This window comes from Balaenoptera musculus, chromosome 3, assembly GCF_009873245.2.
Source record: "Balaenoptera musculus isolate JJ_BM4_2016_0621 chromosome 3, mBalMus1.pri.v3, whole genome shotgun sequence".
In the NCBI taxonomy this organism is placed as follows: Eukaryota; Metazoa; Chordata; class Mammalia; order Artiodactyla; family Balaenopteridae; genus Balaenoptera; species Balaenoptera musculus.
The window spans coordinates 68583839-68604216 of record NC_045787.1 but is presented as its reverse complement, the minus strand read 5'-3'; the positions used below and the strand labels follow the sequence as shown (position 1 = coordinate 68604216).

The following is a 20378-nucleotide window of genomic DNA, read 5'->3' as shown; positions in this document are numbered from 1 at the left end:
AGACACCAGCAGTTTTACTATCTGTGGCTTCTGAACCATCATGTAAATGTCACAGTGAAAAAGGCAAATTATGTCTTAGTATTATTATGAAAATAGTTTTGATCTTATGAATCTTCTGAATGGATCTCAAGGATCCCCAGGGTTACATGGATCACACTTTGAGAGCTGCTGTCCTAGATGATCCCACTGGGAATTTACAAATTATCCAAAATTCCCAAATTTGCAGTTCAGTGCTGTTTTTCTTTCCCTTCTCTTTCTTTCACTGGCTTTTCCAGCTTAGATCACAAATAAAGGTGTGCCAATGAGAGCTAAATGAGAAGTTACTTTGAGGACAATCATATAAAAATGGAATGCCTACTTAGAGATTTCAGATAGTTGAATCTTTGTTTTTTAAAATACCATATTTCCAGAAATTTTTAGTACCTCCCAAAAGTTATCACTACATTTTAAATGCTGCTGTTGATTTCAATGAGAAGCTGTAAACTCAGAATCAGTAATTATTCAAAGTAGCCTTAACATTTTACCAGTAATAAACAAATTTTCTATCAGAAAGCTAAACAACTTATAGAAAGATACAGATAATTTGATAATAATTATCAAATTATATAATAAATCAAATTCTATAGAAATAATAAAAACAAATTATATATAAGAACTCTCCTTACTTTGTCAGAGATAGCCTAATAAAAGCTAAGTTATTTCTCCTGTCATCTTCACTGTGGCCTCTCTGATGCAAATTCACAGTCTGAACAGATAAGCCAACACAGGGGGACAGGAACAACGGACTTAATATTAAGGGCATGCTTTGCTGGATGCTATTTCCTCAATTTCCAAAACCTTCCTAGTCCAAGAGCAACAAATTCTCAGTCTTTCAAATGCCTGTTTCAAATGCCTATAAACGAGATTATATTATAAAATACCTTATTTCATCAGTGTCTGGTACTTTTGTGTAAGGGAGAATGGCTCGAACACGCCTTCTATCTTCTACTGGCTAGAAACCATAAAAAAATTGATTTACAAAAGATAACCTTTCTATGTCAAAGTCAAATTGGGTATGTCCACACAAAGTTAAAGCCAGTAAAACTCCACATTATAAATTCTGTAGGATCATTCAAACTATTTTTTATTGAGGCTCTAAATACCCAAACCCTGGAAATGCTCATCTTGTTTTGTTGTTGTTTGTACAGAAATTCTTTTAACAGTATAACCAATATGTTTTTAATCAGGTAATATGAGTTATCATTTAATTTTAAATACACTACACAACATATAAAGTAACCTTTCTCCAATGATGCAGAAGACATTTCAGAATCTTGCAGCCACTTCAGCATTAGCACTATGATATCAGTAATTACTCCTCATTCATTCAGAAATATTTGTTAGGGTATCACCATACAGTACAATAAAAAAAAAATCTAGTAACTTAAATACAAAGTAACAGAAAAATTACTCTTTCTTTTTTTAAAGAAGTTGCCAGTTATGCTCTGACACTACAACCAGAATTAAATCTTGAATTATATTATAATAAACATCACGAGAAACTGAACAAGAGCTAACCCCATTAGTAAAGTGAAATAATAAAGTTTTGAAAGATATTTTACTTGCCTCTGGCGGTGCAACTGGATAAAGCAATTTTTCTCCTTTAAGCAAACAGGAAACATGACTGTAATAACCTATTAGGTCTGACAGAGAAGAAAAACGTCTTCCACCAATGTAGTAATCCCCACACATAGCAATAATCCTATTTGTACAGGAAAAAAAATACAGTAAAACAAAAACCTTTATAACCAATTTTTAAGACCAAGTTCCATAGAAATTATAAACCTATAATTTTCATAATTTTCCTTTATCTGCATCCTTATATTAAAATACCACTTATTAATACCTTCACCATATGCAAATTACTTGAGGTTATTTCTTTTGAAAAGATATATGTATGCATTTGATATGAAACACATATCTGACTTATAAACCTCAATTACATAATTCATTAAAATATTTATAAATCCATCCTCAGATAACTCTTCTTACTTTCCATATTTAAGACAAAATAGCAATTTTAATTAGTTTTCTTTGGCTAAAAGTAGTTTACAGATCTCTTGAAATATTTACAGAGTATAATAATAATTTCACATTTTACACGTGGTATGACAGTACTCTTAAAGTCTATTTTAAAATCTAAAAATTAAGGGTATACAAACATTTTATCAGTTAACTTTGCAGGCACTAGATGATTTTTTTTTCAATGGCTCCCATAAAAATGAAATCAAAGACAATAATATATGTAAATATATTGCTACAGACTTTGATATCTGTACTTGAAAATCTAGATGCCTGTTTAATTGAAATGAATGTCTGCAAAGAGTTTCAGAACAGTGAAGCTAAAATGAATTAAACTGCACTCTTAAAATACTGTTTCTGTATTTTCTGTTACTCTGTGGTCTGAAAGTATACATTTCCTTTGTTTCTGCTTTACCACTCAAAGTTTCTTTGTAATTCTTTATACTTTAAAAGTGATAACTATACTTATGATTAGCACAAAAAAGTCCAATAATACTCTTTTTAAAGAAAAAATGTAAGCATTCAATAGTATCTACTCTAAATCACTTATTAAATCATTTAATAGAAAACACATTTCTTTCTCCATTATTTAAATGTCACTAAAGCAGGTATATTTATGAATACTACAGCAAAACAGCTACAGTATGTAGCCTCATAATAGAAATAAAGACTTACCTAAAATGGTTGACAACATTTGTCTGGCTAAGAAATGAAAGTACAAAGGACCCTGGCCTCCGATCACTCTCTCTTATAAGGTAACTGCCGGACTTCCCTGCCTGCCTGAGGCGTTCTTCTGCTATAGTTCTATCAAGTTTTCCATGATACCACCTAAGAAAAAAGGTTAGGAGATTAGAATAAAAATAGCAACCCCAAAATTACTATTGGCAGTTGAAAAACATACTACAGATTTTACATACCTACATGTAACTTAGACATTTACATTTTCCTCTGAACCAGTCATTCCAATTTTAACTCAATTGTTTTTAATTTCTCAGTCTCTCAAAAATAATTCATTTACTCAGTTTTTAATCTGTTCAATAAGCTCAGGCCTAATCACCTCACGTATTCACCTCTTCTATTTCTGCCCATCTCTCTACCTCCAGGACTGTCTACCTGTTCAAGACACAAACACTTATTACAATCTAATGCCTACCTAGAAAAATAAGAGTAAGATGGACAAATGGAAACAAATGGTTCATTTACTACCTCTCTATATACTAAGGAACCAAGACTTGATATAACAAGGCACATGGTACCTGGGAGAAAATAAAACTTTATTCCATTTTAATGTGTGTGCTCTAAAATAGGAAAACAGAATGACACTGTCTAAAGGCTGCTATTCTAATTTCCTATTTCAATATTAAGCTGATTATTCTCTTTTGTCTTAAGATGATCCACTCCATAACCACACATTTGAACTCTCCAAATTTATTTAACAAACATGTGGGAAATACTGGGTCGGCCAAAAAGTTCGTTTGGTTTCCCCATAACATCTTACAGAAAAACCCAAACGAACTTTTTGGCCAAACCAATAAATAATACCTTTGTCCCTTTAACTTTCTTGCTCCCAATTTAACTATCTTCTACCTACCATACTACTAGATGATTTGCTTAAATGACTGGCTATACCATGGCTACAAGTCTAGCATTATCCGTACTACCAATCTATGCCTATAAAAGCCACACGGATTGATATAAACAGAAGCACACTTAGAAACAGACTGGAATTTTCATATGGTCATGGTAACAAATCTACAAAGTAATTGCTATGAAATATTTTTACACTTTCCTTTGGTACTTGTCTAACTTGAAACATTCAGAGGAAAACAATAAATATTCATATTACATTGATATACTTAATATCTAGCCATAAGTTGACAGTCAAGACTATAGTAGAACTATGACTATTTTTGTAAGCTTGCTGTAATGAAAGCTTACATTCTTGACCCCTTAGTTTACTTTTTTTAAAAAAACTTAGAACTTTCCCAAAGAATTATTGTTAATTTTCTTCTAAAAACCAACCCATTTATTTGACACTTTGTGTGTAAGACAGAAATAAAATAAATGATGAAAAACAGTCATGAAGCTTCATTATAACTCAAAAGGAAAAACATAATTGTAAACGATTAGTATTAGGGGAAGAAAGGAAAGAACAATAAACATTGCATTCCTCTAAAATTCTAGTCTTAGTTCAACCACTGTCTTTGAGGCTACTGACAAGCAAATTTAGCTCTTAAGAGCTGGGGTTTTTTTTGTTTGTTTGTTTTTAATTCTAATAGGAAAAGCTTGGACCAATGATCATTAAAAGTTCCTTGAAGAGCTAAAATTTAATGATAGATGATCAGGACAATATTTTGAAATTGTAGGCTAGAAGTTTATTTAACTGTGAAAATATATGGGACAACCTTGGAATGTGAACCTGGTACATTCCTTATTACCTAAAGTAGTGGAGCTAACCCACAGAGCAGATTTACACATTGAACAAAGACAAAATTAAGGACAATTTTAAACAAAGTACCTATTTTTGTATACTTGATATTTGTTAAATTTCTGGTGTGTTTTAAGCAAAATGTCAAGATTAAAAGATTTTTTAATCTCATTCATCTTGTGAACTTACCATAAGACGATACAAAAAGGTACATGAGGCATTACACAATAACTAATTTATAACAAATACCTGACTAAAGACTTTTACATATTTGTGATTTTCAGTTTTTACATCTATGTACTTTCTATAAGATTCTGACATTAAAACAGGTATTCAGTTCAAGACAGAGACATAAAGCTCAATAAACAACTTTGTTTCCTGATTATTAGTAATTCCTTTTATGCCAAAAACTCTTAAGTTTTGAACACATTAGGTAAAACATGTCAATTCTTGATTATGACTCTAAACTGAAATTAAATTATCCAATAATAGGCTTATGAGCACATATGTAGTTGAGCGTGATCCTCAAAACATTCCATTGTTACAAGTCTCCAACTGTTCTAGGAAAAAAATTGAATGGTCTTAATCAAAACTTAGAATTTCTAGCATTATCTTTATTGTTCACTTCAAATTATCAAGGTGAATCATGCTAACAAGAATACTTTAAATATATCTGCACAGATAGGATGGCTGCACTGATACCTCCTAAACGTCTTCAGAAGAGATTAAGCTGACCGGTGAGACTAGGATTTATCAGCAACCTCCGTAATTGTGGTCAAGTCTCTATACTTTGTACCTCATTACTATCACTTGTAAAAAAGGGGAAAATAATCTCCATCTCAGCCTCAGAACACATTAAATATTTGTCCTAAACTCCTTCAAAGAAAAACAAAAATGAAAAAGCACTATATAGGCTGTATAGTATAATGGTTAAGAGTAAAGACTCCAGAGTCACTGCTTGTGTTTGAATCCTAGCTCTGCCACTTGGCTGTACAAATATGGGCAAATTTCTTAATTTCTTAGCCTGAGTTTCCTCATCTAAAAAAGGCACATATTAACAGTACCTGCTTCATAGAAGGTTGCATGATATTATAAATGAACTAATACATACAAAATTATATACATATAAATTATATACAATATACATAGACTATGGGGCTAATTCAGCTTCATCAATGAAAATATCAAATTTTATACTGTTGCATAACGGATGATTAATTTGTAGATCACCTAAGCCTCTGTTATCTTCCTACCTTCCAGTCCTGTTTACACTGCATCTAATTTTGGGAAGAGAGCAGGAGAAACCAATCTTCATTTCTGCTAAAACATTGATTTTAAGAGGAAATTTCTTTTTCCAAAGCGTCTTTTTTGAACAGTAACAGATCATACATATTAATTGACGTTGGAAGCTCCAAAGTATTCATAAACTAGAAATTCTTCCACTTCTCCTGGCAATTCTAGAAGGAAACCCTCAAATAGCCCCACTCTTTCCCCAATGTGGATATATTCTTTGGAGGAATGGCAAGGACAGTATGCATTTGAGATACTGTGACTTTAATTTGCCTAAATTAATACTTTAATAATAAAATATCTAATGTTCTCCTATTTAAAAGTAAACTATCCCTCTCTCTTGTTCTCTCTCTCTTTCAAGGAAGATTGGGAAAAGAAACAGCAGGAAATTTAAGAAGTAAATACATTTTTCTCAGCTAGTTTTGCAATTTTTGGTTGAGAAATCTTACAGACAGATATGGAGTCTTTTGATTTCATTTTCTTAGACACTACACAATCAGTTTATCTAAAATAAAACATCCAAGATGAAACTACGTATTAAATAAGTCAACAAGAAAACAGACAAGTTGGACAAGCTGCAGGAATCATTTTACTTTTCAATTTGGAATCACATGAACGTTTTTATAAACTTGTACATTGGTGCAGTATATTTAAGGGGTCTTGGGAGGGCCTTTGTGGTTTTTAGTCTCTCCTAATCAGGTAGAATAATATAGAAATCTATACAATGAGAAAACAACCTGGTGTGAATATAGACAGACACAACTCAAACTACACAATTATTTAAAACTAACATGACAATACGAAATGGAAACTGTCTACTACAGTAGAAAATAATTAAAATAGCACTACCATCAACAAGCTTCCTTTGTCTAAAAAGGAAACTAAATTGAAGTTCCCAGCAGATCACTTTTACTTTCCACTATGCTCTTCTTCCTAGTTATGTCACTGACAGGCACCAAAGTTCTCAGAGAGAAACGTAAGTGCAGAAATCTAATTGCCAAAAAATCTCTTGTCACCTGAATTACCTGGAACTCTGTGTGCCTGATCATACCATGAACTTCTAAAGTTTTTCTGTAACTCTCAAAGATGTTAATCATATTTTCTCACACATGCTGTCCTTTCTGAAATTAAATTGGTTATTTCAGTCTGGTAAGACATATACTAAAAACATTTGCTAAAACTACTATAAATCTCCTAAAACCTCCACATTTCTTTTTAACTAACATAGTTCCCACAGTCATACAGTCTGAGCTGGTGGTCAAGAAAATAAATTGACTTTTTAAAGTGAAGGCAAAGTAAAGATACCTTATAGTAAATGATTTTATTGTCTTTTTCTTCCCCCCACATCGTTATGCAGACAGACTAAAATTTGGTCACTAGTAAATTCACCTGAACAACCACTAGACTAAGCATAAGAGGTGTAGTACCCCTTAGACCAACTGCATTACTTAAGAAATATTCATGTGTATGTTTGACATCTTGAGTATATTTGTGTGTTCAGGCAAATAAGAAGTATGCGTGTATGTCTGTGTGTGTTTGTCTGTGCATTTAGTTACATATCTCAGATCAAATTAGCTCAAGAAAAGAACAGAAATTCTATTCCCTTTTGCCACAGGTAACATATTTACAGGGTCCAAAGGAGGTTTAAGTTCTGTGGGAGTATTTTTTAAAGAAACAGCACTGTTACATGTCCATCCACCCAAAAATTCAGTTTACTGAAAGACTAATATACTAAAGGTGGGACCAACAACACAATGCTTATGCAATCAAAAGTTTATATTGGACTTCCCTGGCGGTCCAGTGGTTAAGACTTTGCCTTCCAATGCAGGGGTGCGGGTTCAATCCTTGGTAGGGGAGCTAAAATCCCACATGCCTCACAGCCGAAAATCCAAAACATAAAACAAAAGCAATATTGTAACAAATTCAATAAAGACTTAAAAAAAGTTTATATTGAAGTACACTTGACCAAGATAGTCTCATTCTCACTAACTTTAACTCCCATCACCCTGGAAAAAAGATAATAAAGAGTAGAAAGAGCCACACCCTCTCCAAAAAATGTTATACACTAATCAAACATATTTATTTAAAAAAACAAAGGAAAAAAAAAAGGAAAAGCACAATACTCACTAGCCGGAGGCTAACATCAGTTCCTACCTCACAGGCTCTAGCCCTGTATCAGTGAAATTTCATTTCTCTAAAAAACTACCAATTCTTACAGTTGACCTTTTCTTAGAACTTCAGCAATTACAGGGTCATATCAGTAACTAAGTACATGAAAAGAGGGCAAGGAAATGACTTGTGACCATCTGGTCCAATGAATGCATTACTGCAACATAGTTGTAAACTATCTTGAAGGGTAGTTTTTCTACTTAAAAAGAAACACTGTGATTTTTTTGTTTTGCTTTGTTTAATTTCACAATGTTCAATCTAAAACTTTGGAGGGTATGGTGATTCAGTGGCTACCTACTGCAACTATAACATTTCTTAACCTGTATTTTAAGATATACCTTTAAAACACTGAATCTGAAGTTTAAAAGCAAACTTTAGTCTGGCATGGCCTTTTATTTAGTCCATCTCCAACAAACTATGCGTCAAGCATTGGGCTACACGGTAGAAAAACAAGTTAATACCACAGAACTCCACGACATAGAAGTTTATGGTCTCATGGAGAATACAGACAAATTAGGCAACTGCAATCTGATACAGCAAGTACTAGAACGCGGGGGCATATGGAAAAACTTCAGTCTTAGCATTTTAGTATACACTTCCTGAAAAAACTGATGGCTAAACGGAAATCTACAAGACAAGTAGCAACTAATTCAGAGAAAGCAAGGGACTGAGAAGGTGAGAAAGATGTCACTGGCAGAGGGAAAAAGTAAAGACAAGCAAAGGCCAAAAAAACTTCATATACAGATAGGGGAGTATGAGAATACTTTAAACTTTCAAAATATACTTTGCAAGCCTAATACTTATCAGATAATATGGAAAGAATATAACCTGAATTAGACTAGATTTATAACCTTACTTGCCGAACTTCTTTCAGTACCTCAAAGAGAAATGAGCCTCAAAGAACATTTTAAAAGTTCAAAATATTCTCAGATCTATCTACTCATCTGCTCCCAGCAATAATCCAAGGCGGGGGGCAGGTATTAGAACAGAGCACTCAAAGTTCTCCACCGTAAGTCCATTATTCTCTCCTATGTCCCCTATATCCCAAACAAATTACATTTATTCATTCAACAAATACTTTTTAAGCACCTGCTATGTTTAGACACTGTTTTAGACATAGGTTTTCTCCCTATGCTTTCTCAAAATGTTTTTCCTATGTAACATTTTTTTAAATAAGGTGAAAAGATTATGCAATTTAGCCAAAAGTCATCCTAAAATTAAGGTATTTTCTAAGTTTTTTTTTTTTCCCTCAGAAATTTCTATGTCTCTACTCTCACTCATAGAAATATCAGTATCTCTTCAGCTCAAATTATAACTTCTCTATGAGGATAATTCCCAATTTGTTCTCCCTAAAGCTGGCTTTCCTCCTAAGCTTCAGGCCTAAGTTACCAAGTACCTGCTAAGAAGCTTCACCTTAGGATGACTATAGCCAAATCTAAAATATCAGCAACTAACCTTACAAACACATACACATGCGCGTGCGCACACGCACGCACACACACACACACACACACACACACACACACACACACCCCTCTTCCTCTTTACTCTATCCTGTTAATGGCACCAGCATATTTCCTAGTGTTTAGACTCAAAACGTCAAAAGCAACACTGATTCCTTCCTATCTCTCTATCCATAACACTACTGCCAACTCGCATAATGCATCTCCAATGTCACCAATTACTCTCGTTCAGGCCCTCTTTGTCTTTTTCTATTTCAACCCGTCCTACAACTGTGCAAAGATTATACTCCAATAAGATGTTAAAAAAAAAGACTTCCCCATCATTCTTTCCCACATCCCTTCTCTTCTTTCTCTCCTGCTTCTCATCTTGACTTATGTCACACATCAATCCACTCACCCAAGCTATTAGGTAAAACTATATATTGCTGTATTTTTTAAGGTCAAAAAAACAATTACATATGGTTCAACCTAGTGGAAACCTTTCATCAGTACCTCTGACTTATGCCTCTATTCTGTTTACCTCATATCCAATTAGTCAAAAAGCCTTAACAATTCCAAATTCTCAATACCCTTTTATCTATCTAGTCTTTTCCCTTCCCACTGTCAACATCCTTCCTCATCATGTCCTGTAGTAATTCCTGCATTAGGTCTTCTAGCTTCACTGCTCTTCTAGTTCCTTACACATTTGTAATAATACCTACCCAGACAGCTATACCACATCTCAAAAACTGAAATGGTCCCATTGTTTATAGAATAAAATCCGAACTTTTGACATGACATTCAGTAATTCTTATGACTTCTCCAGTCTTCACAGAACTACTTGCCACTTCCTAAACACATCAAGTACATACTTTGAAGCCTCTATCCCTTTGATCATGCTATCCTTTTCATTTGAAATGCCCTTATTGCCTGCCTACGGAAATCCATGTCATTCTTCAATGCCTACCTCACGTGCTATCTCCTTGAACCTCTGGGCATAATTAATCTTCTTCTATCATACTCCCAGCTTATTTCTTATACTCTTTTTTGATATTTTATCTTACTGTAATATAGTTAGTCATTTTCACATCTATTTTTTCCATTAGATTGAAAAGTACTTGAGGACACTGGGCACGTTAAGTCATCTTCACATTCTCTACTCTAGCCCTTGGCACAATGCTTTCAGCATGGTAGGCATTGACAGGTGGGAGGCCAAGAAAAACAAATTTGTCAAAAATTCCTGCCTACGCTGAAATTCTCAAGTCATAATCCCTTACTGGAATCCACACTCTGGAGAATGCTTTGCATTCTCCCATTCAAACTATTTCCTCAAGCTGCACTGTCCTCCCACCTGCATTCTAGAGACCTTTTATCACTCTTCCCTCCAGGGGACACCGGGACTCCAGGCTGAGCCCAAATGCCACCCCCTCAAAGGAATCTTCCAAAGACCATTCTGCCCAAAGTGATGTTTTAAGTCTAAAAATCATCTAGTATATGCCTTGTAGTCACATCTATTTTCTCAGTAGAAAAACTGAGTAGAAATACTAGTTCCCTCACCTGAACACCCCCAACCTCTCCTACTCTGAACTTTCACAATATTGGCAATCTATACAAATTGCTGACAGTCAAAGACATTGATTTGGATGTTGCCTATTCAGCACCCATCCCATTCAGGGAAAACACACTCACACCACCCTCTGGCTACTCTTCCTCCCCCACTTCCGGGGAAGCTTTCATTTTCTTTGAAGAATGCAGCCTAGTCAAAATCGATCATTCCATGGTGAGCACCTGAACCAAGCCGAGTTCTTACGCTGAAACTGAGAGTCAGTCTTTTTCTGAAGGCAAAAGCTACAGGAAGCAAGGTCAAAGAAAGGGTTTTTGTTTATTTACTTGCTAGGTTTTCCACCACTTGGAAGACCCAGTCTATAATAAGAAAGAGTGAAGGTGAGAGGGCCAAACAGATAAAGAGATGGAACTAAAGATTCATGAGAACATTCAAATCCCTGTTGCATTTATCTCTGAGATCCCAGTTATAAGCCTACCCTTCCCTTAGTTTAGCTGTTCATCTCACCCATTTATTACCTCTAGACCAGTTTTTTGATCTCCAGGTCCTTTCACATATTTAAAAAATTACTGGACCCCCAAGAAATGTGTTTATGTAGGTAGTTTCTATCAATATTAATAGAAATTAAAACTGAGTACATTCTAAATGTTTACTATTAATTTTAAATTAACACATAGTGGAGTTAATATTGTCAATATAGAAAACATATTCTTTACATAAGATAACTATAATTTCCAAAAAACATTTAGTGAAAAGAGTAGCATTATTTTAAATTTTATATACTCTTTCATAGCTAACTTAATAGAAGACAGCTGGATTCTCATATCTGTTTCTGAATTCAATCAGTTGCTGTATATTGTTTTGGTTCATAGGTTATGAAAACTGCTACTCAATGAAGCTACTTAAAAGTTAAATAAAATGTACAATCTAACCACACCTATAAATGTTCCACTCTGCTATTAAAGTCCATCAGTGTACCATTTATTCATGCATATTTTGTAGCATTATGCAATAGCCACTTGGCAATATTGGTTCACTGGGTTATGAAGATCTTCCAAGTGTTAACATGTTTTATTTTATAATATCAAAATATCACATTCTTTATATCACCACTACACAATAAGGTAGGCTTGGGTTGTCTAAACTGCCTATCTCCCCCTTGCCCAGCTCCTAGGAGATAACCTCGAAGCCCTTGAAATATCCTGCCCAGTAAGAGTGTCTTTGTTTACTGTGAACCTTGGGCCATGCCAGATCATTAATGCTAATATGATTTATGGTGGGGGATTTGGTCCACCTCTGAAGTCAAACTGATGCAGTAACTAAGGTCTGCCACAAGGGGGCGCCAGGCCCACATGACTACACCTCAATAAAAATTTTAAACCGCAAAGCTCAGGTGAGCTTTCCGGATTGGCAATACTTCACATGTGTTGTCCCACATTGTTACTGAGAGAATTAAGCACTGTCTGTGTGACTTCACTGGGAAGGGACAACTAGAAGCTTGCATCTATTCTCTCCTGGGCTCTGCCCTATACACTTTCTTTCTTAGCTGATTTTAATGTGTCCTTTGGCTATAATAAACTGTTACTGTGAGTGTAACAGCTTTGCTGAGTTCTGTTTGTCCCTCTAGAAAATCACCGAATCTGAGGGTGGTTTTAGGAACCTCCAACAACAGGCATCAATATAACATGGGTGTCACAACTCTTTTCAGGTAGTAAGTGTAACCTTGAAGAAAAAGTGGCACTGTCTTCAAAAAAGTGATCTGACCCTGGGTTTGGTGGGGTTTTCTTCAAGAAATAAAAAGCATCACATGTGTATACTATACATCCTTTCTAGCTAACCACAGATTTGTTCTAGAGTTCAGCATAAAAGTTCTAATTTTTGTTTTGTTTTGTTTTAGTGAAATGCCATGTCCGTTGCTAATTCTAACTATTATAGTTGCACATGTGAAAAATATCTATATTGTAGTTTATGGATTGGTAGCATTTTAAATAAATGGTATATTTAAATACTGACCTGAAATTTTTTGAGATGCTTATCAATTGACACTTTTTCTCAGCTCAGGAGTCTGAATTATTTTTTAATTATACCTTTTAATATTAGATTTATTCTTTTAAATATATTAGGAATTTAAATATAAGCATGCCATTTTATCTTGGAGCAAGAAAAGAATTCCTCACAAATGATTTTTCTCTTTGGAAAAAATAAGCTGCAAAAATATCTGTTAAACTATATACAGTCTGTAAATGAGCACAGCTCATTGAAGCTTCGTATACCTTCGTAAGGTATACGAAGCTTATAGGATGTAATGTTTCATCCAACTAGTTCTTATATTTTGAAAAAATGTTAAATAGTTTAATAATGCCATAAGAAATCTTTGCCCAGAAAGAAAAATATCATCAGAAAAGACATTAAGTATTTAGGAAGCTCTCAAACTTACAGTTGCAGACAACAAGGTTTCCAAAATTCTAATTTTTACTTGAATGCTCAAATTTTGCTTGAAAGCACCAAATACTGTCAGTTATTTCCCTTAGAGTAAGAGGCTCACTTTGTTCTTTTCCTAAAAAAGTTTCTGTCAAATACTCAAGTTTGACTAACCAAGGTTTGTCTGTCAGTCATTCTTTATAGTAAAATAGTGTTCCATAAAAGAAGCGGCCAGTTCAGCTCTCAGCTCAAATAATCACACAACTGCTTTTCAAGACAAAGTACTTAGGGATGCAGCATTATGTGAATTTTCCATTTCATCACACTAAATATTAAAAAGACATATGCTCAAGAATTGCAACTTAATAAAATTAATAATTTTCACTGCTCCATCAAAGACATTCTTAATTGAAACTGGCTTTTTTCTTTTTCTTTACAAGTGTATGGCAGTGGTAAATAAAATGACTAGTAGTATAGTTTGGTGACACTGCATTAATTTATACTGAAGTACCAGAAGTTTTTACCTCCTATTGCTTTGCACCATCAGTGCAAATGTCAACAAAATGGAAATGGTAAATAATGACTTAGTATTATGAAAACCTTTACAGACCTCCGAAAGGGTCTCAAGGAACCCCAGGGTTCGAAGCCAATATCCTGGTCAAAGCAGACTACAAGAGTCCTAGGGAAGCTATTCCAACCTCTTGAAGCATCTCAGCTAAGCCTGTCACCTTTAATACGAAAGACAAGACCATTGCCAATATTATGACCAAAATTTTAATTCTTCCCTCTCTATTTCTTTATGCCAAGCTCACCCAGCCTCCATTAGTGCTGAATTTTTGGTTGTCATTGTTTTTATATAAGATCAACTCTGTTACGAAGCACCCTATTTCCAAATATTTTATTAATTCAAACATTATTTTATTGATGTTTCAGTTTTTTTTAACTTTCTAGCTTTGACATCTTACTCTACTTACTATTATTTTGATGAATAATTCCATTCTCTTTAGATTACTAATTTTTCTTTAGTTGAATTACAGGCTTATGGAATTCTTTAAATTCCTTAGTTTCCACTTGATGGTTTGATTCCTTACCTTTAACATAATTTCAGCAATTATTTTGGAATGTCTTACAGATCACTCTAAATTATGCTCAAAGAAATGAACTTCAAGCCAGCCAATTATCATCTAATCGACCTTCAAAGTCAATAAGCTCCATGACATGACTTGCCACAGTGAACAATCTGAGCCTTTCCTCTAGTCAAAACATTACACATACCTCCTTCCTCTTCTCCCCCTAAAGCCTCTCCAGATCGACCAACAGCAGCACATCTTTCAACCACCTCATACACATCAATTCCAGAAAATGACCTTATGGCATATAAAAACTGAATATACAGTGGGAGGCATATTACAAAAAGTATTCATTAATAGTCCTGCAACAATCAATTAGCTGTTTGGAAAGTAATCAGGCAAAGATTTCCAAACAAAATATACAAAATAAGTGCAGGAGAAATTAAATAATTATTTTTTAAATCAAACTATAAAAACTATAGGTTTACATATAAATCTTAATATGATAATCCATGCTTAAAAGCCAAAAAAGAAAAAAATACAAAGATTGAGATTTGACAGCACAAAAACTTAGTATGTCAAAATAAAAGTAAGCAAAATTTTAAATGCACACGTGCTTATTTAACACACACAAGGAACATCACTGTAGTTGTTTTCAATTCCAAAAGATTAGATAAAAATTAATAACTAGAGATCTGAGTAAATAAACTATGTATAGCCAATAGAAAACTATGTAGCTACTTAAAAGAATAATTCAAATGTACACAAGTACAAAATCTCCTCAATAAGTCCTATTCTGACTACCCTAATTAAAATTTGCACCCTCCCTTCTGGCACTATTAATATCCCTTTATCCTATCCAATTTTTTCTTTTTTTTTTTACCATAGCACTTATTACCTCTAATATTTTGTATGAGTTATTTACTATATTTATGTCTTTCCCCCAGCAAAATGTAACCTCCAAAGAAGCAAGTATCTTCATCTGTTCATTCATTTATCCTAAGCATCTAGAACAGTACCTGGTATAAGACAGGTTCTAAAAAGTTTATCTGTTAAATAAATAAATACACAAAAAAGTGACATAGTTGAGCTTAGAAAGTGTAACTAGAGAACTGAGAGCCAATGGCAGACAGGGATTTTTTATTTTAACTAAAGAATAATTTTGCATACATTTCTATACATATTGCATTTTTTACCCTGTGTGCAAGTATATATTGCCTACTGAAAACTTAATAATCTTAATGCTCATAACAATATGTATTCAATATTATACATATATATGTGTGAATAAAAATATATATTATGTATATACTATATAATAGCAATGGCTACTACTAAGAACAGTGAGATTAGGGAGGTATGAAGAAATGGAGTAGACATTTTCCTGTATTTTTTTTTTTAACAAGAGGTATTTATTAATTCTTGTCACATTACTTGCAGCAGAATAATCCTCCAACCAAGAAAACCAGAAATGGCAAATAGAATACAAGAAAAAAAAAAAGAGGTTTGTCCATTTGAAGTCATCCAAGAACTGGTAAGGCAATTAGAATTTGAGGAGCCAAAATTTCAGAGAAAGTAAGAGTGCCATTCAGTAGCCACTTTCCTACATTTCCCCTCAGAGTATTTGCTGATTGCAGTCACAAAGCAAGAGGCTGAGAATCCATGCAAAAGACCACTTCTGCCTGGGTCCTAGTAGGAGGAAAGGGATCCAGTAGGGCTTTTTGACAGTCTCACAAAGCTAGTGAAACGTATTAGAGACTTGAAGGGCCAGGATTCCCGTTATAAAGGAAACAGAAAATTGAACCATAGGCTGAACTAATTCCCTCCTAGAGACATTTACTGAATTCTGAAGCTACAGGGATAAGAAGGCTCAGCAAAAACTGCAGAGCAATATGAAGTATTTGAAAATTTTGTGATTAAAGTAATTTGACTGCATTCTATCTGCTTAGCAGAGGAAAAGGTGAGCCATCTTCTGTATCAAATTATCATTCAGATCCTCTATAAATTGTCAAACATGTCTGGCACTTAATTAAAAATTAAGCATGCCAAGAGACAGGACCCAATAAAATGAAACAAATAAGCAAAATAAAACAAAGATACAATATAAAACTTCAGAAAAAAATCAAAGTTGGTTCTTCGAAAGACTAATAACTTGGAGAAATTCTAAAAAGACTGATCAAAAAAAGAAAAATGTCACAAATTATCAATCTTAGACCCACAAGTGAATTAATTTGAAATTAATAAACAGAGACTTTAATAATCCAAGAAAATATATGAAAAGGTAAAGCTGGAATTTAGCCACAAAATTGGAATGATTAAAAAGTAGTTGAATTTACAAAATTAAGGACTAAATATATTAGAGTAACAGCAGATTAGGTATATTTTAAAAAACCTAATAAATGGACAACTTTCATAGAAAGTATCCTTACTGAAGCACAAAAAGAAAAGGATAGAATATAGAGAAAAGAGCATATAAGATAAATGGGACAGGGACTTCCCTGGTGGTGCAGTGATTAAGAATCTGCCTGCCAATGCAGGGGACACGGATTTGAGCCTTGGTCCGGGAAGATCCCACATGCCGCGGAGCAACTAAGCCCATGCGCCACAACTACTGAGCCTGCGCTCTAGAGCCCGTGAGCCACAACTACTGAGCCCACGTGCCGCAACTGCCGAAGCCCGCGTGCCTACAGCCCATGCTCCGCAACAAGAGAAGCCACCACCATGAGAAGCCCCCGTGCACCACAACGAAGAGTAGCCCCCACTCACCACAACTAGAGAAAGCCTGTGCGCAGCAATGAAGACCCAAAGCAGCCAAAAATAAAAAAAATTTATATGAAAAAAAGATAAATGGGACGTAACTTTTTAAGTGGTTATTTATGCCATTTATGTGGCATCTCAGAAGGAGGAGGAAGAGAATGGAGCAAAGGCAAAATTTGAAGAGAAAATGGCCAAGAATTTTCCAAATCCAATGAAAGGTATCAACCCAAAGATGAGAGAGTGAGAGAGACAGAGAGAGAGAGACAGAGACACAGAGAAAGAAAGAAAGAAAGAAAGAAAGAAAGAAAGAAAGAAAGAAAGAAAGAGAGAAAGAGAGAAAGAGAGAAAGAGAGAAAGAGAGAGAGAGAGAGAAAGAAAGAAAGAAAGAAAGGAAGGAAAGAAAGGAAGGGGGGGAGGAAGGAAGAAAGAAAGAAAAAGACAAGACTGCCTCATCTAGGTACATTACAGTAAAGATGCTAAAAACCAAAGACAAGACTAAATTTTAAAAGCAGTCAGAACAAAAAGACATTATATTCAAAGAAAGAATAAAACTCCTCGCTGACTCTGCTGGAAGCAAGAGACTAGAATATCTTTACATTTTTAAAGGAAAATAACTGCAAACCTAGAATTTTATGCCCAAGACAATATCCTTTGAAAACCAAAACTAGCATGTTTTTAGATAAACAAATCAAATTTGTTGACAGTTGATGTTTAGCAAAAGAAATACTCAAAGAAGTTCTATAGGGAAAAAAAAAAGGTTCCCACTGAAAAGCATGGAAATGTAGTAAAAAGTAAAAAAGGTAAACATATGGGTAAATCTAAATAAACACTGACTGTATAAACTATCTAATGAGTACTGAAGCATAAATGAAAATTCACAACAATAATGTAAAAAGCAGGAGAAGCATAAGTAGAGTTAAAGTGTTCTAAGTTCTTAGCGTTGTTAAGGAAGTGGTAAAAGTAAATATTTTATGTAGATTGCAATAAGTCAATGATATGTGCTGTAATCTCTAGGGCAACCACTAAAAGATCAAGATTGTCAGAAAGGATAAAAAATAAAACACACTTGTAAGAGATATATCTTAAATGAACGAACACAGGAAAGTTGAAAGTGAAAGGATGGAAAGTTATACCATGCTAGCACAATCAAACGAAAAATTATGTCAGACAAACTAGATTTTAAGGCAAGAAGTATTATTACAGATAATAAGGGGCATTTCATAATAATTAAGGGACCAATTCACCAGGAATTTAAGCTAAGCTGGTGGTGCATATACCCAATAATGGAACATCAAAATATAAAGCACAGTAGGTTGGGAAACTTTAACATGCTTCTCTTAATAGTTGTTAAAAGAAGCAAACAAACAAACAAAAAGAACAGTAAACATATGACCAAAATTCATAAATATAAAGACCTACACAGAAGTAACATCTGATAACAAAAGAACATATATTCCTTTCAAGTGAACACACAACATTTATCAAAACTGCCATATGCTAAATCAAAAAGGAAGCCTCATTTCAAAGGACTGATACCATTCAGAGTATGTTCTCTGGACTTTATGATACTAACAAGTCACTAAACCAAAAAAAAAAAAAAAAAACCCAAAAAACAAAATTTAAAAAAACAAAAACCACTACATACAGCTAATTGGAAATTAGGCAATATACCTCCTAACTATTGAATCAAAGAAGAAATCACAATGGAAAATAGAAGATAGTATTTAAATAAATGATAATGAAGATAGGACATATAAAAAGTTGTGACACGTGGCCTAAGCTATACTTAAGAGTTAAATATGTAGCCCTAAATGCTTATATCAAAAAAGGAGAATGACAATAATTATTTAAGAATCTACCTCAAGAAATTAGAGAAAGAACAAAAAGTTAAATCTGAAAAAGGCAGAAAGTAGAAAAGAACAGAATTAATGAATTCAAAAGCAAAGGTATAACAAAACTTCAGACAGCAAATCAAAAGTTGGTTTCAGGAAAGATTAACAAAATTGTTAATTCTAGCAAAACTAATCAAAAGAACAAAAAAGTCATAAATTCTCATTTTCAGTAATGAAAAGAGAGAAAATCAAAGGTCCTACAGAAGAACAATTGATACAAATGATAGCTACATTATCATTTATCAAGACTTATTGAAAAGACAAACAAGTAAACCAAAGGAATAAAATTGAGTTGTAACAGGCTCACACATAGCCTGCCATTAATTTATGACAATAATAAACCTGAAAAATACGGTCATTCAGATAATGTTGCTGGGTCAACTGAATATCAATATTTTAAAAAGGAGGAGGGGGGAATGAAGGGGGAAGGGGAAGAAAGGAGGAGGGGGGGAGGAGGAAGAGGAGGAGGAAGCAAGATACAAAATTGATATCTATAAGATGTATATCCAATGAAGGACTCATAGCCAGGAAAAAGACCGACTAGAAATCAGGAAGGAGAAAGAAGAAAAGCCAACAGAAAAAATGGCAAAGGACTTGAACAGCCAATTTGTGGAGGAAGTGATCCAAATAAGTCAATAAATATGAAAAGATACACACCATCACTAATCATTACATCTGGAAAATACCAATTAAAACTATAAGGGCTATTTCATTACACACCTACCAAAATAGCTACAATAAAAAGAACAAACAATACCAACCATTAGCAAGAATGTGGAGTAACTGGAATTCTCATACATTGCTACTGAGAATGTAAATTGGTATAAGCACTTTGCAAAAATAACAGTATCTACAGACCTTATCATATGAACATCCTATGACCAGCAATTCTAATCCTAACTGCACATATATGTTGATCAAAAAACAACACAATAAAAATTCATAGTAGTACAATTTGTAATAGACAAAACTGGATACAACCTAAATGTCATGTCTATCTATAGTAGAAAAGATAATAAATGTGTTAGTCACAGTGTAACAATACAAGCAATGAAAGAATGAAATATTGCTACACGCAACAACATGGATAAACCTCATAAACATAAAATTTATGAAGTAACACAAAAGAATTCATATTATATCACTCAATTTATATAAAACTCAATTTATAGAAAATTCAAAAACCCAAAAATAATCTCTGGTATAAGAAGTTAGTATTGTGTTTATCTTCGGGATAAGTGGTATGGGTATTAGACTGGGACACAAAAGGACTTCTAGGATGCT

General features: G+C 33.8%; 1 protein-coding gene across 1 annotated transcript in view; it reads right to left on the bottom strand.

Annotated features, from left to right (window-relative positions):
* The window catches only part of RASA1 (RAS p21 protein activator 1), a 109872-nt gene that overhangs the window by 57718 nt on the left and 31776 nt on the right, over positions 1-20378 (bottom strand). The window contains exons 2-4 of the mRNA XM_036849165.1: positions 2737-2889; positions 1606-1741; positions 921-991 (exon numbers count right to left, since the gene is read on the bottom strand). Of these exons, the coding sequence (XP_036705060.1) occupies positions 921-991; positions 1606-1741; positions 2737-2889 (360 nt within the window). The remainder of the gene's footprint in view (positions 1-920; positions 992-1605; positions 1742-2736; positions 2890-20378) is intronic.